Below are 14,405 nucleotides of genomic sequence, written 5' to 3' on the forward strand. Positions count from 1 at the left end.
GAAACACCCACAAACAGGCCTCACTCCTTATCACCAGACGGAGGGGGAGATAAGAAGGGACGGTGGGACAATATCTGCTAGGGTAAAAGGATATGGTGCAGTTCACGTCAATTAGAGCCGCAACGAATTCGAATTTTCATTATTGACTAAGTTGCAGATTATATTTTTAGTTCATCATTTGATTGAAAATGCCTATCACGATATCCTGAAGCCCAGTGATGCCATCAGATTGCTTATTTTATTCTAACAATCAAAAAAAGATATTTACTTTACTATCATATAAGACTAATAAAAGCAGCTAAACCCCAACATTGAGAGACTGATTAATCACTTATGAATATATTTGAAGACTGACTAATACTTTCATTTGTTTATCCTCCCGGTTCATCTGTTTCATTCAATTTCGCTGTTTATTTTGACTTTGTACCTATTTCTCTCTACCTTCTGTTCTTTTTTATCTCATCTCAAAGCCATATTCTGTCTTACACACTTTGATTTGTCTTTTTGAAAGGTGCTTTACAAATACGCTTACCTTGCTTTGCTTTCAACGAATAACAAAAACGAATCAACAACCACTTTGATAATTTATTATTATTGTTATTGTTATCATTTACCCCCTCCCCCCCAAAAAAGCCTCTGTTCCTCAACACAGAATAGGAAAGATAAATCTGAAGACTCCCTTAAAGAAGTGAAAAAAAATAAAGAGGAACTTCATAGGTTTTGGTTTCACTGTCACACCGTCTAATTGTTTATTTAAATGCATTCAACCAAAACAAAAACAAAATAAAAAATATCTGTCTTGAAAATGAAACACTCTGTGAGGCCAGGCCTGAGAATCGACAACCCAAACAAAGTGCAGCACAATATTTTAAGCTTACAGTCAACGATGAATAAATGAGGTCTGGACAGCGTCTGAGGCTCCACACAAGGGTCGGTGTAGTAATCTTGATCCAGGAGATGATTTATTTTGAAACAGAAGGAAGTGACAGTGAATCCTGAATACAGCTGTGCCCGAAAGAGAGCAAGTGCAGAAACCTCTCATTGTTTATCAGCATGACCTTAAAATAGGAGTACGGAGAAATAATATCTGTTTATTATTACATATCTGAAGCTCACTACTTTGCACTGTTGACAGTAGTAAACCAAGCAACACTCCTCCCTCTGACTCTTAACTAGAGTGTAATGCAGTGTAGTGCGTGTGTGTGTGTGTGTGTGTGTGTGCATGTGTGCATGTGTGTGTGTGTGTGAGAGAGAGAGAGAGAGGGAGAGCTTTATCTCATCACTATCAACAAAATGTCAGTTGATATGTTTCAGACCTCAGCTCAACAGAACTGAAAGGTCGAACGGACGCACACACACATACAAACACATACACCCACGCACACAAACACACACACACACAACTTGATGTTTCCAGAAATTCTGATCTGGAAGTGAAATGGATTTTGCATTAAGGCCAAGACTGCCATCTAGTGTTAAATACACAACTTAAGCGACTGCTCCTGATCTAGGACTCTAAAACCGATCTGTCATTAAGTATTTCCTATTCATTCTTACTGCAAAACTTTTGTGTCTGCTTCTCCGTGTCACCGCTGTACACCCGTCCTTTTCCTTATTAAAGGGCACGAAGCTTCAAACAGTCTTAGCGTGCACATCATCTCATAAGAGAGATGGAAGAGATTTATTCAGTAGGAAAAATAAAGCCAGCAGAGAACTCTAAACAAAACAAATGTGACACTTTCATACAGGAAAATTGAGGGCGATTAAAATCAAGCATAGAAGTTGGCTGCTGCATGACGTGCAGGCAGAAGTTGTTAAAATTTTTTCACAGTCTTGTTCACCACCTCCTTAAAAGTGCAATGTGTAAAACAGTTGATTATTGAGTTTTATTCCCAGGTGGTCAAATACAGATGCATTGGGTTTGTCTGGGCCAGTATTCACAGTCAATCAACAATACTAAGTACTTTGAGTGTGGCTGTTTTAAATGTTCTCATCCCAATGTGCAAAATCGTTAAACATAAATCTCTGTAAAAGAGACAAAGAATAATTTTTACACTTTCACACCTGAAAGCCAAGACGACTGCATTCTTACAGGACTGTTACTTGTGAATAAGATGGAAAATGGAAAATTGAGACAGGAAAGCAGTCAGTGAAGAGGTGGACGACAAAGACAGGATGGGAGGATGGAAGTACTTAGTAAAGTTAACAAAGAAAAATGACTGTGCAAGCATTGAAAGGGAGTTAATGTGATTAACTTGATGTATCTGCAACGTATACTGAATTTTTTGGAGGAGTATTGACCCAGTGTTGTTGATGCTCAGTCTATTTACATGTAAGACAACAGAAAGCCCAAGACGCAGTTACAAGGCAATAAAATCTGTGGGTCAAAATTGCTGGATCCTACAGTTCTCGATTACTTATTTCATTAGACCCACTGGCCTCCAGTTTCTATTGCAGGCTTCCTGGTAACAATTTGAAGTCTCTGAGATAGAGGTCCTCACAGTTTGAAGAGATACACACTTATGGACCCAATCGAACCGAAACAACATAAATTAATTTCAGTCCTTTTCGAATCCTTTACAAACCTAATCTGACCCATTCTGAAGAGAATCCAAGGACAGTTAGAGCCTGACCCAAAGCGGTGCAACAATAATCTGACCTGATCCAAACTGCAGCGCACCTAAACAGATAGAATGGAGAGTTTAGATAGATAGATATACTTTATTGATCCCAGGCTGGGAAACTGCAGTGCAGCAGCAGCAATACACACAACAAGCTAAACAAAAGTTAAAAATAGCAAAATAAAAAGTGGCATATATAAATATATATACAAGGCAACATATAAAAAGTATATATACAACAGAAAACAGAGTAATATAGTGCAAAATAAAGTAGAGGTAGAGTGTAAGGTGCCAGTAGACTGTAGTGTGTAGTGACTGTATGTTATGATATAGTTTTAGCTGTTATTATTGTACAGTGTGATGGCATGTGGCAGGAAACTTTTCCTGTATCGGCCCCTTCCACAGATTCAGATCAGCAAATGATCATAAGTCAGTGTTTGTATGTGTGAAAGACAGAGGCCAATAAAACATAACATAAAGATACGTTTGGTCGTGAACATATCTTTTCTTTGGGAACTTCTGGTCACAAACTCACTATTGACCCGTCTGGCTACTGCTACTTTCAACTCTTTACTCCTCTGCATCAATTACTAATCTTATATCTTACAAATGCAGGGAAAAGCTCCCTCTGGATTTAGCTTAGATCAATCTGATGCTTTTACTGTGCATTTTGTCTGTTCAAGAGTACAACATCCAAAATGGAGATCTTTGGAAATATTCTCAAAGTCTTTGTATGTCAAGGTGACATTTTTAAGACACCAGGTCCAGTATGTCCTGACACTAAATAACAGAGATCAAGTGAGGGAGCCTGACCTTTTCATTAACCGGAACAGCAAAAGGAAAGACAGGAGAGGTGGAGGAGGAGAAGGGCCAGAAGGAAGGAAAGGAGTCATCAAATATTAAGTAGTAGCCTCAGCGGAACAAGGGGGGTAATAATTGTTTAAGTGCTACTTTTCAGGACCTTTCTACCCTCCCCTTGATTTATTCATTAAACTCAGTCTCTGTCAAGGTACAGTCTCATAATACCATCATGACCAAATGACAGGGCATCTGTGTGTGTTTCAGTGCAAGATGTTACACTCGTGATTTTTCCCAAATTGTGAAACAAGCTAACCTTTTCAAGAGCGAAGGAATGGACATCTCTGTGCGCCCTACAAAACCAAACGAAACTGTCTTAACACTCTGGTGTGACTCAGCAAGGAACGGGCTCTGTTTTACCCGCAAGCAAAGCTGAGATGAGCTGAGAGGAACTTTGCTTGAAAGGTCTCCACCAGTCACATCTCAGCACTATGCAGCTTCATTTGTCCAAATCACACCCTGACTATAATCATGCCATATGATCAGCGGGATTGTTAATGAGCTGATAATGCTTTGTGTGTGACTCTGAATATAAACTTCTACTCTCAAACAGCTTCTTAGTATAGTCAAGTTTCAATTTAAATTGAGCCCAGATTTTAACCAAAGTGCAGAATAATAGCTGATTAATGTCTAGCCTCTACCGTTATGAAAATATAAGGATTCAGCATATCAGGAATAATCGGTGGTGATAGTTCTCCAGTCATTACACAGAAGGAAACAACATGTCAAGCTAACTTCCCTAAACAAGAACCAGTCAAAGGAAAACTGCTCTGAGAAAAGTTACAGCCATCATGCCTCTCCACAGATCAAATGTTTTCATCTGCTTTATCATCTTCATCTTCCTTTAGTCATCATGTACATCGTGATTTACTTGCTAAGTCTGTTTCCATTCTACTTTGACACATTTTTTGAATCACTACAACCACCTCATCCCAGCTCTGTGCTCTTCTCAACTGGGCTGAAGTTGGCGGGCCATTGTTTGGTCACTGACATTTGTTCAAACCACACTCACTCAATCAGTTTTTCAGAGCTAAACTCTATGTAGTGATATCTAAAGGCTTAAACTTTGATTGTTGCTTAGTTAGTCATTCATATTTATATTAATGGTATAGAGAAACAATTAAAATTCATATCTGAAGTTTTTAGGAGCTTTAAAGTGATTAGATTTCTAAACAGATTTCTGATTTCTTGGTGTTTTGCAGTGTGGCCACTAAATATAAACCACATGACATGAAATTGCTTTGAGAGCAAATTGCATTGCTTCTGGCTTTGATTGCTGACAATAAACTGATATTGTAACTTAATATTAGACAATTTAGTTCCTGCACATGACTCCACACAGAGAAAGAAAGCCTAGTCTAAAAGTAAGCAACACTCAGTTCAATTATTCATCCTTACAAATACAAGCTTGTCCCTTCTCTAAACCTTCACAGTCCTAAACGTCCCTCTTAAAAGGGGATTTACCTAATAATATTAACTGTACAGTCCTTTATGGTAACAGTACAGTAGTGGTTACTGTCACTTCTCTGCCTCTTCACATATGCCAGCCAGCCTGTCTGAAACCTGATCTCCTGTTTGTTGTATTCTGTTTGGCTGAAACCCATAAGCCGCCATCATTGCTAAAATGTTGCTTGTATAAATCAATAGTTGACATCCTGCCAGACGGGCAGCCAGAGAGCTTGAGAGAAAGTGAGCCTGAGAGAGAGAGAGAGAGAGAGAGAGACGGGGTGAGTGAGAGAGACACAGACGGGGAAAGAGACAGGGACAGAAAACGATGGAGGAAAGACTGATAATGTTGTGTGGGGTCTTTCATAATAATCCCAGGATGAGGGCCGCAGCAGCAGGATAAAGTAATAGAAGCATCAGATTGAAAACACTATGTTTCACAAAGAAAAAAAAGCTGTGACTGTGTTTTTAAAAGTATTTGATTTGAGGCCATTTGAGGACAACAAATGGGGAGAGTAAACAAACAGCAGCCAGCATTTATCGCTACACCTCCATCTTTGAGCTGTATAAGGCCATGTGTGTGCAGATTCACTGGAGAGCCGCTGCAAATGGCAAGAACAGCTGTCTAAAGCACGTCAGTCATGTTTGCACAGCCGTGTGGCTGTTTGTCAGGACATTATTAATATTATGGAGACTCAACATGGTTTGTTTTACTGCCGCTGGATGATGATGGTTTCTTTGCTTAACATCGACTAGCCTTTACAGACACACTGAGGCTACCACAGTGTGGCTTATGGGGTCTGTAGCAGCGTAGCATGCTAACCTCTGACACTTCTGTTATACTTATTCCACGTTTACAGCTACTGCACAACTCTAAGCGAGTAACGATTTATAAAGCTATCAGCAGCAATGAAAAGGACAGTCTTATTAATGTAACATTTGCAGATTTACCAACATTTTCTAAGATCATTTCTAGTCATTCTGTGATGCATTATGTTAACGTGAGGATATTGCTTTAAAAAAAAAAAAAACAATTAAGCTGGACAGATCTGCCTGTCAAACAAGTAGATCCATCAGTCAAGCTGGAAGTACGTTGTTTTACCAGGGCAAGTCTCATATCAGATCATATCAGAAAAAGACAAACCGGCATATCAAACGTAGACAGTTGGAAACTACAAACCCGACACAGCCTTTTTCACTTCATCATGACTGACAGTAGAGACTCTGAATGTTGAGGTGGGGTCCAACAAACAGGATGTAAACAGAATGACAGTCCAGTGCCTACATGTGGTGCAGAATACACTTTGCAATGGTAAATTACCACAGTCAAGTTGCCACATGCAAATATGCACATTAAGTCTTAACTTACATTGTCTCCTAGACACAAAATATGACACATACAATATACAATATATACAATCAACAGCGAGCAGAGAAAACACAGCAAAGAGCAATTTCAACAACCATTTGTGATCACTGCAGACACACGCGCATCACATAACATGCAAAAGCAAGCGTACACACTCACAGATGCTGCTTTGCCTTGCAAAATGCTGTTTCACAAATCCAAAACAGCGATAATTTGTTACATGTCCATTTAGTGGCCAGCCTATGTCTCCATCAACACAGACAAACACACAAAAAAGCATGGATTAAAGTGGATTCGTTGATGTAAAGCCCACCTGGAACAATAATTGCAAAAACACACAACAAGAGTCTAAACATCATCTCTGCCCTATAAATTTCTGTCTGTCTTTATTAGCACATAGGAACAAGAAGCTTTTGCCTTTTACACACTGTGATGTGTTTTGACAGCCTCTGCAAACAGTAATTAAACTATATTAGATAACATGGCCCCGATATAGCCTCCCTGCCTCCACTCTCACAGAGTGTGACAAACAATGCTCTGACATATCATTGTCATTTTGTCTAACACAAGATAGCTACCAGCCGAGCCCACCTTTAAGGATCTGTTTTCTTTCCTCCATAGAGATATTGACAGTAAAGTAGATGTGGCTTTTTCTTTATCGTGTATGGGAAACTCTAACACTCTAATGCAGCTGTGGGCCGACTTACAAAACTAATAATTGCTTTCAAGTTCAGCGCACAATCATCATTGCTTCATAAACATTGCCAAAACTGGCCCTCACAGAAGACCATAAGCCTGGTTAAGTGAATATATAGCCAGCGTCAATGTTATTAAGTGTTCTACTTGCAGCATTAGCATCTTATTAATATTGCACACAGTGTAGTTGCTTGTGTCTTCAAAGTAGTGTTCCTGTACATAATGCATGACTTTGTGTTGTTTGTCATTGCTCTCTGCCGCATATTTATTTTAGATTATAGGAAGTGCTATAAAAACTTGCTCCAGCTCCCCAGTTCCTCAGACAGACACAGTGGCTGCCATCCTGCCAAGCCGTTTCTGACAGCAACAGTCACACAAATACTGATTCATGTCCATGTTAAAATAGACTATGAACCCCTCTGTTAACTGGGTGATTGTCACGAAACTACCTTCAAACTAAACCCAGTCACTGTAAGCAGGCTGGTCCGTAACTCGTGTAATACATGCTGAGGGTTTAGAGCCCACTGTGTGTACTTTATCTCCAGCTAACAGGTGACAGATGAAGCCACATGTAAGGACGGCATGTGAAGATGAGAACAAGAGGTGGGAAGAGTCTCTCTCTCTCTCTCTCTTTGTGTCCAACATGTCTCCTGCCACATTAACAGAGACAAACGTGAGACAGTGGACAACCCGTGCAGAGAAAAAGATTCAGAAGGAAGCAGAGCTTATTATATAATAGAAGAAAACTCACCGTCATGTTCCATGACTTGACCCAGGGAATATTATCAGCAGTGTGAGCTGATCCTTGCCTCTTCCCGACACGGCACCTCTCTGCCTCCCTCCCTCCCCCTGCTGACTCCCCCTCCTCCCTCGCTCGCTGTCTACTTCCCTCCTTCATTGCTCAACCCTCCCTCCTTCAGTCTCTCTCTCTCTCTCTCTCTCTCTCCACTGTCTGCTACTCACTCGTCCCTCCTCCCTCCCTCCCTTCCTCCTGCCTCCCCTCGCTCTGATGAAGAGCATTAAAAGTTAATGCTTGTTTCCATCTCAGTTCCGCTTTCTCCCTCCCAATCTGTGTCTCCTCCTGCATTTATCTCCATCTCTCCGCCTGTCAAGTTTTTCCTCCTTCCTCTGGCCGCTGAGTCTGGCTCCAGTCTCACCCATTTTTTTTTTTTTTTTGGTCATTTCTCCCTCCTGTGCTGAGGTCCCACAGTGACGTAGGAAATAAGTACAAAGACTCGAGGAAAGGAAAGGAGGATGCAAATGAGTTGTCACTGTTGAGGATGAAGTTATTGAAAGAGAAAAAGGAAAAGAGAGGGGATAGTGTGCTTATTTTTCCTTGTCGAGGACAATGACAATGAACAGAACTCAATCACCCCAAATAATTACTGTGACAGTAAAACAACGTGGTGGTTATCTGACTATTTTTATAATATTTGTCAAGCCATTAAAAAAAAACTTCAAAACAAATTTTAAGACGCTTTTAATTTAACTTCATCATTTAAACACCGGAGCTCTGTGGTTTTCAGTCTGGTCTTGAAACTTTAAAACTATTCTTACAAAAAAAGCTTCTTACTACAAGTGCTGCGATCTTACATAAAAAACAAACAAAACGCACTTTAGAGATTTCTGCATTTTCCCTCGGCTCCTGTGCCCAGGATCTGATGGTGTTTGGCCAGCTGTTTAGTCAGTCACGTCTGATCAAACCAGACAGTCTTGATGGAGCACAGTAGTTCCCACCAATGCAGACATTAAACCCCAGGATCATAAACATAAACATCAATAATCGCCAAATAAATCAGCACACATAAAACCTGAGATAGACACATGCACAGATAAAAAGGAATGAAGGCTACAAACAGAGACTGCAAAAAGGATTGGGAGGCAGACAGTCATTTTTGTTCTTGTTATCTGTCTCACACACACACACACACACAGTCCAATTCCCTCAAGTGTCATGAAGAGACACTTGAGACAGTAAATATGTCATCTGTATGCCAGTGAAGGTTGTCGCAGCTCGCTATAAAACACCAGACAAATCGTAACAGGTATGGACACACATATTTGTGTTTATCTAGCGCAGTTTATTTTTAATTTCCTGTTCCTGTTCAAATATCCCTTTTGATATTAAAGTTCCACCTGTGAAGAGAATAAGTGGAGCGGGTCATTATAAAATATGATGATGGCCTGAAAGGGAGAGACATGTGTCTGCCTGGCCAATGTAAACACAAGTAAATGGCCACACAGCCATTATGTTATTGACTAACCCACATAAGAGCAGCTGCCATAACGCCATATGGTATAGGAAAGTGGTCCTTTCCTCCCATGTCCCATGAGTACTTTATTGTGCTGTACGTACTCCAGTTTAATTTTTTTCCTCCTTTTCATTTTCATTCTCTGATTGCCTAACATGTAAAAATCCCATGTTTGTTGTTTATGTCACTAATATATCTCTATCGCTTTTTTAATCAACCAATCCAAAGCGTTGATTAAATTTCCATTGCGCACGCACATACATCCTGTGCACATACAGTAAATGTATGTGCACAGGATCATTAGAGGCTGTGAGCGTTGTGTTAACATCCCCTTTATTTGCTGAAGCGTTTCGACAAATATTAAAGTTAAAGGCTTAGCAAGTAACCACACAGAGTTACTGATAGACAGATGGAAGGGGGGAAGAAACGGAGAAAGTGAGACTTTGACTTTTGACGCAGCCCAATGAGACGGCTCACAACAAGCGAGAAGAAAAAAAACAACTGGCTCATCGGCTCCAACAACACCCACCCACACACACACACACACACACACACACACACATGCATGCATGATCGCATTGCACAAAAGAAACGAAGTAGATGAAAAGCACGAAAGCGCCAGTACCTCGCGAGGTCAACTGGTATTTGAAAAGACACGCAGCTGAAGTCTCTTTTCTCACCACTGAATGTGAGAACGACACATACGATCCACCAAAAAACAGGCAAAGACGGTCACATCCAACACTGAGAGTCTGATTACAAGAGAAAGTATTTGTACATGTGTTCAGGAAGACATGTGAACAGAACCCAACCAACACTAACACTGCTGTGTGGCTTCATGCAATCCGTTAAAAGTATTAGATTATAGTCATAATCATAATCATGTGGTGTATTTAAAGCAATCAGAACAGACAGAATCCATTGAAAAGACTGATGATGCTGCTGTTTTTCTGAGGAGGCCAACACCTCCCAGCAGGGTCTTTAATGAATACAAGGGTTCATGGTAGTTACGTAACACAACAACATCATTATCAGACATGTGATTATGTTATATGGCCTAAAGATATGGTTGTTTTTAGCCCGTTAGGCTCAAGAGATAGCAAGTCAGTAGGGTCACCACTTCAGTTCAGACTGAAATATCTCAAAAGCTTCCGGTTGGACTGGCACAAATCATTCACTGGACATTGATGATCGCCAGAGGATGACATCTACTCACTTTGGTGATCATCTGACTTCACCTCTAGCTTCACCATGAGGTCCACTTTTGACTGATGAGTTCAGTAAAACATCTCTGCAACTGCTCAAACGATTGTTTTGGCAGTTGTTACACACATTCACGCTGCCCTGAGAATAGATTAAATAAATAAGTTTTAATTTTTGGTTTTCAAATCCATCCACTGTACTCTCAGTGATAAAGAGCAAACGTTAGCATATTAGCATGCTACAAGATGGTGTCTATGAAAAAAATTATGGTCATTCTGGGTTTTGTTAGCATGAGGATGTTAACATACAGCTTTTGATGATTTTGAAACCTTTTTTTCTAACTAACTGTGAATTTTAAAATATTTTTGAAGCTTTCACGTGACAAGCCAAATTAACTACATAGAAATTCGTTGCACATGCTTGTGCATTTATCACCAGCTTTTGGCTACAAACTGGGCCATCTGCAAAATACGTGCAAAACTGTTTAGCTACTTCAATAACTACACCTTCAATCTGAGATTTGACTTCTGCAGCTGCAGCAGCTGGAGGCAGCAGTAAATGTGACAAATGCTCAAACTGCACCACAATTATAGATAGAGTCTTTAATTAGTGAAGGAGCAGAACTTTTTGGGTATGTCAGTGGCTGTCGTCACAGCAGCTACAACAGTGGCTGAGGATAGGCTGTGTGTGGGCAGCGAAGGGGGGCAGGGCTGCTCTCTGCATTACAGCACATTTTAACAAGTACTTATTGCATACTAAATGGGTCTGTAATCAGTGTTATTTCGAGGAGAGTACCCACAAGCGGCACGGCGTACCAGCAAGCTGGCACTCCTTTGTTGCCCCCTTCTTTTCTTCAACATTTCCATCTGTCCTCCCAACCTCCTTAATCATCCTGTCCTTGCATCCCTCCTGCCTCCTCTCGTTTCTCATCGTTTTCCCCTTGTCTCCTTTACACTCCACTCGTTGACTCTCTTCCCTTCTCCATTGTTCTCTCGTGTCTTATATCTCTTCTTGGCTTCTTCCTTTCTTCTCTTTTTCGCTCTCTTCTGCCCTTTTATCCCCCTTTTCTATTCTTTCTTCTTTTCTCTGCCCGTGTAATTACAAGACCGATATAGCACCCATCCAGAAGACAGCATGCCATTTATAACAGAAAGCACCACCTCAGCCTACACATTATCCCAAACTGATTTTTTCTCATACACAATTGCTAATATGTAACATGCATTCTTATATTCATATGCACATTAAAATAGTGATGGGGAATTGCATTGAAACTGATGTATCAATCATCTTTATAAACTTAACACAGAATAGTAACGGTCTTGTCTTGATTGTTTAAGAATATTCAGTAATACATTCAGCTCATACATAAAGTCTCTCCACAGGATCTGCTCAGCATCTGTTCTTGAGCTCGTCCACATCCATGTGCTTTCAGGTTTTGATTACAAATTATTTGGTTTGAATAAGTTTTAGAGAAAATGTCGGAACATCGGAACTGCTGATATTTTGGTCATATTTGCATCTGGTAATATGGCAGAAATAAGTTTGCACATTTCAAACAAGCAAAAACTTATTTTAAAATCAACCAGGGACAAATGTAGTTATTAACAGAGAGATGTCTGCTGCCATGAGTCAACTTGTTAGCACCAGTGAACGCACCACGTTCTCAAGTCTGCAGGCTGCGTTTACTTTTTTCATCTGATATTTATTAGAGCTTGTAAAAAAATAAGATGCTCACAAATATGGAAGAGACATCCCTCCCTTCTGCCATTAATTCTGGAAATATTCCCCCCAGGAGCATTTCTTTCCTACGGCAAAAGAAATTTCTCATGAGCTACTGCACCCCTTTAAGTTTTTTTTTAAAAAAAGAGCTGTAGTTCATGCAACATTTTTCCAGAGAAACGTCATTTGCGGTTTAGATCTTCACGTCAGATCATTTCAGACATGGAGCAAAGTGAACCCAGCGTGCTCTCCCTGGGTGCACATTTGGCTTCTGAAGCTTCACCCTGTGGGACGCATGTGAAAAATGCAACGTCGCCACATGAGTGTGGGGCAGCTTAACCGGTTTGTCGTGATCATTGTGGATTAGCTCCCTCTGTTGTCTGATTTACAAACAGTCCATTTTATATCATCATGTGAAATTATTTTATTTTTATTTAGTGTGTGAATTTGGTGTGACTGTGAAGTCTAAAATCGTGGTCTCGACTCATAATATGATTATAAAATTGATAATTTGAGGATTTTTACATGAGGATTATTGACCTGAAGTATCTAACAATCAGTTTTATTATTGAATTATCAGGCTACACGTTACTAATACAATTCAAACCGTGAAGCTCAAAAATCCCAACTGGCGGCAGACCTAAACAACTCTGGAAATCCGATTTCCTAACTGCTACATGTTGTTACCATTTCCTGTAACTACAACTCAACCTTAAACACAGAGCGCTTCCTGTGGCAGCCGAAGGCAAGAAAAATAAGTGCAAAATCTCACAAACAATTATTACTGTAATATTGCAAACAGCCCTCAAGCAAAAGCCTGAAGAGTAATAAAGTTCAAGGTCAGAGTAGGCGGGTTGACTCCTGTAGAGTCGAGGCTGTAACACCAAAAGACTGTTGATAGGAAGTGGGTCTAACCGCTGAGACAATACATGAGCGTGTTGGGTTTCAGCAGCCAAAGGCTTCAGACAGCAAAACTGTCACGGTGACATTTAAGCAAGACAATGAGGACACAAAGATGGTTAACGCTATGGCCAAGACGCTTCATCCCCTCCCATCGGCCATCCTGTTTCAGAGCTTTTTTTTTTGTCACCTAATCTACAGAAAAGCCTTTCAAACCGGTTCACACACATCACTGAACTGATAAAAAAAAGGTGGTTTGTCGATTGCAAACTGTTTACAGTTTGGAAGCAGCCTTTTACATTTGCCTTTGCGCTTCACAAACCGATACTTTCACTTAAAAACCGAATGTCACACTTCAACTGCACACATTCAGTGTGTTATGTGATTTGTGTAAGCAAGCGGGTGCGCCACTCATGATGGAGACAAGTCAGAGGAAACCAGGTGCACAGGAATAAGTCGTGAAACAAAGGACCATGCAGTAAATACAAAGAAAGGCGAGAAAACAAAACAAGGTCGGAGTGTCTGTGAGCAAGAAGAAAAGAGAGAGACAGAAAGTTTTCACTGTGGAGGAGAGCAGGAAACCGCTGCTGCTTCATTAGTCATATCGAGATGCCGTCAGGAGCAAAACTTGAAGGATTTAAAACTACTTTCACTTAAAGACAAAAGCAGTGCAGTGCTGAATTCTGCCAAAGGCTTTACACAATGTGATTTTAATGAATAAAAGAGCGTCATAAGACTTAAGTTTAATTAGGTTTGTTAACTCAGCTTTAACATCCACCCTGTGACATGACGATTTCCATCAGCATCCGTCAGTATGTTTGCGGTTTAGTTTGTCCCTACCTGAGCGGGATCCCCGCAGTCTGAACAGCACCCGGGAGCGAAATCCCGAGGTGTCACTCTTTGAGCGGGACCTGGGCAGGGGCCACAGCAGGGTGAAAGGCCTCATCTCCCGGTGGGTGTCCCCCTCCTCTTCCTCCTCCATGGTCACCTGCCAGCAGAGGGGTCGCAGACACGCAGTGAGCGGAAGGCGAGAAGAAACTTCACATGAACCTCATCAACGTCTGCGTGCCCGCCTTTCCTCTAAGTCTCACTCAAACGTTTGTGCTGCAGCAGGCAGACTCTGTGTGTGTGTGTGTGTGTGTGTGTGTGTGTCCCATGTTTGTCAACGCCCATCGCCTCCGAGAGACAGGTTGATTTTTAAAATGACTGAAATGTGATCAGACTACTAAGCGAGGACCTGTGACATCTGATGGCGCATACCCATTATCGGACTGACTGCTAAACCTGTTCTTTTCACTGTTAATGGGCTGATGCATTGAAGGAGACTTATATAGAAGT

General features: G+C 40.8%; 1 protein-coding gene across 3 annotated transcripts in view; it reads right to left on the bottom strand.

Moving 5' to 3' along the window:
- The window catches only part of phactr2 (phosphatase and actin regulator 2), a 38,789-nt gene extending 24,608 nt beyond the window's left edge, over positions 1 to 14,181 (bottom strand). Inside the window, exon 1 of one of the 3 annotated variants that reach the window (XM_046401625.1) lies at positions 13,908 to 14,181. In XM_046401625.1, the coding sequence (XP_046257581.1) occupies positions 13,908 to 14,049 (142 nt within the window). In that variant the 5' untranslated portion in view covers positions 14,050 to 14,181. Of the gene's footprint in view, positions 1 to 7,741; positions 7,831 to 13,907 lie in introns of those variants that run through there. The other 2 variants (XM_046401628.1, XM_046401627.1) reach the window with 2 other exon arrangements.
- Positions 14,182 to 14,405: the final 224 nt, after the last annotated feature.

This window comes from Scatophagus argus, chromosome 10 (assembly GCF_020382885.2).
Source record: "Scatophagus argus isolate fScaArg1 chromosome 10, fScaArg1.pri, whole genome shotgun sequence".
Taxonomy (NCBI): domain Eukaryota; kingdom Metazoa; phylum Chordata; class Actinopteri; family Scatophagidae; genus Scatophagus; species Scatophagus argus.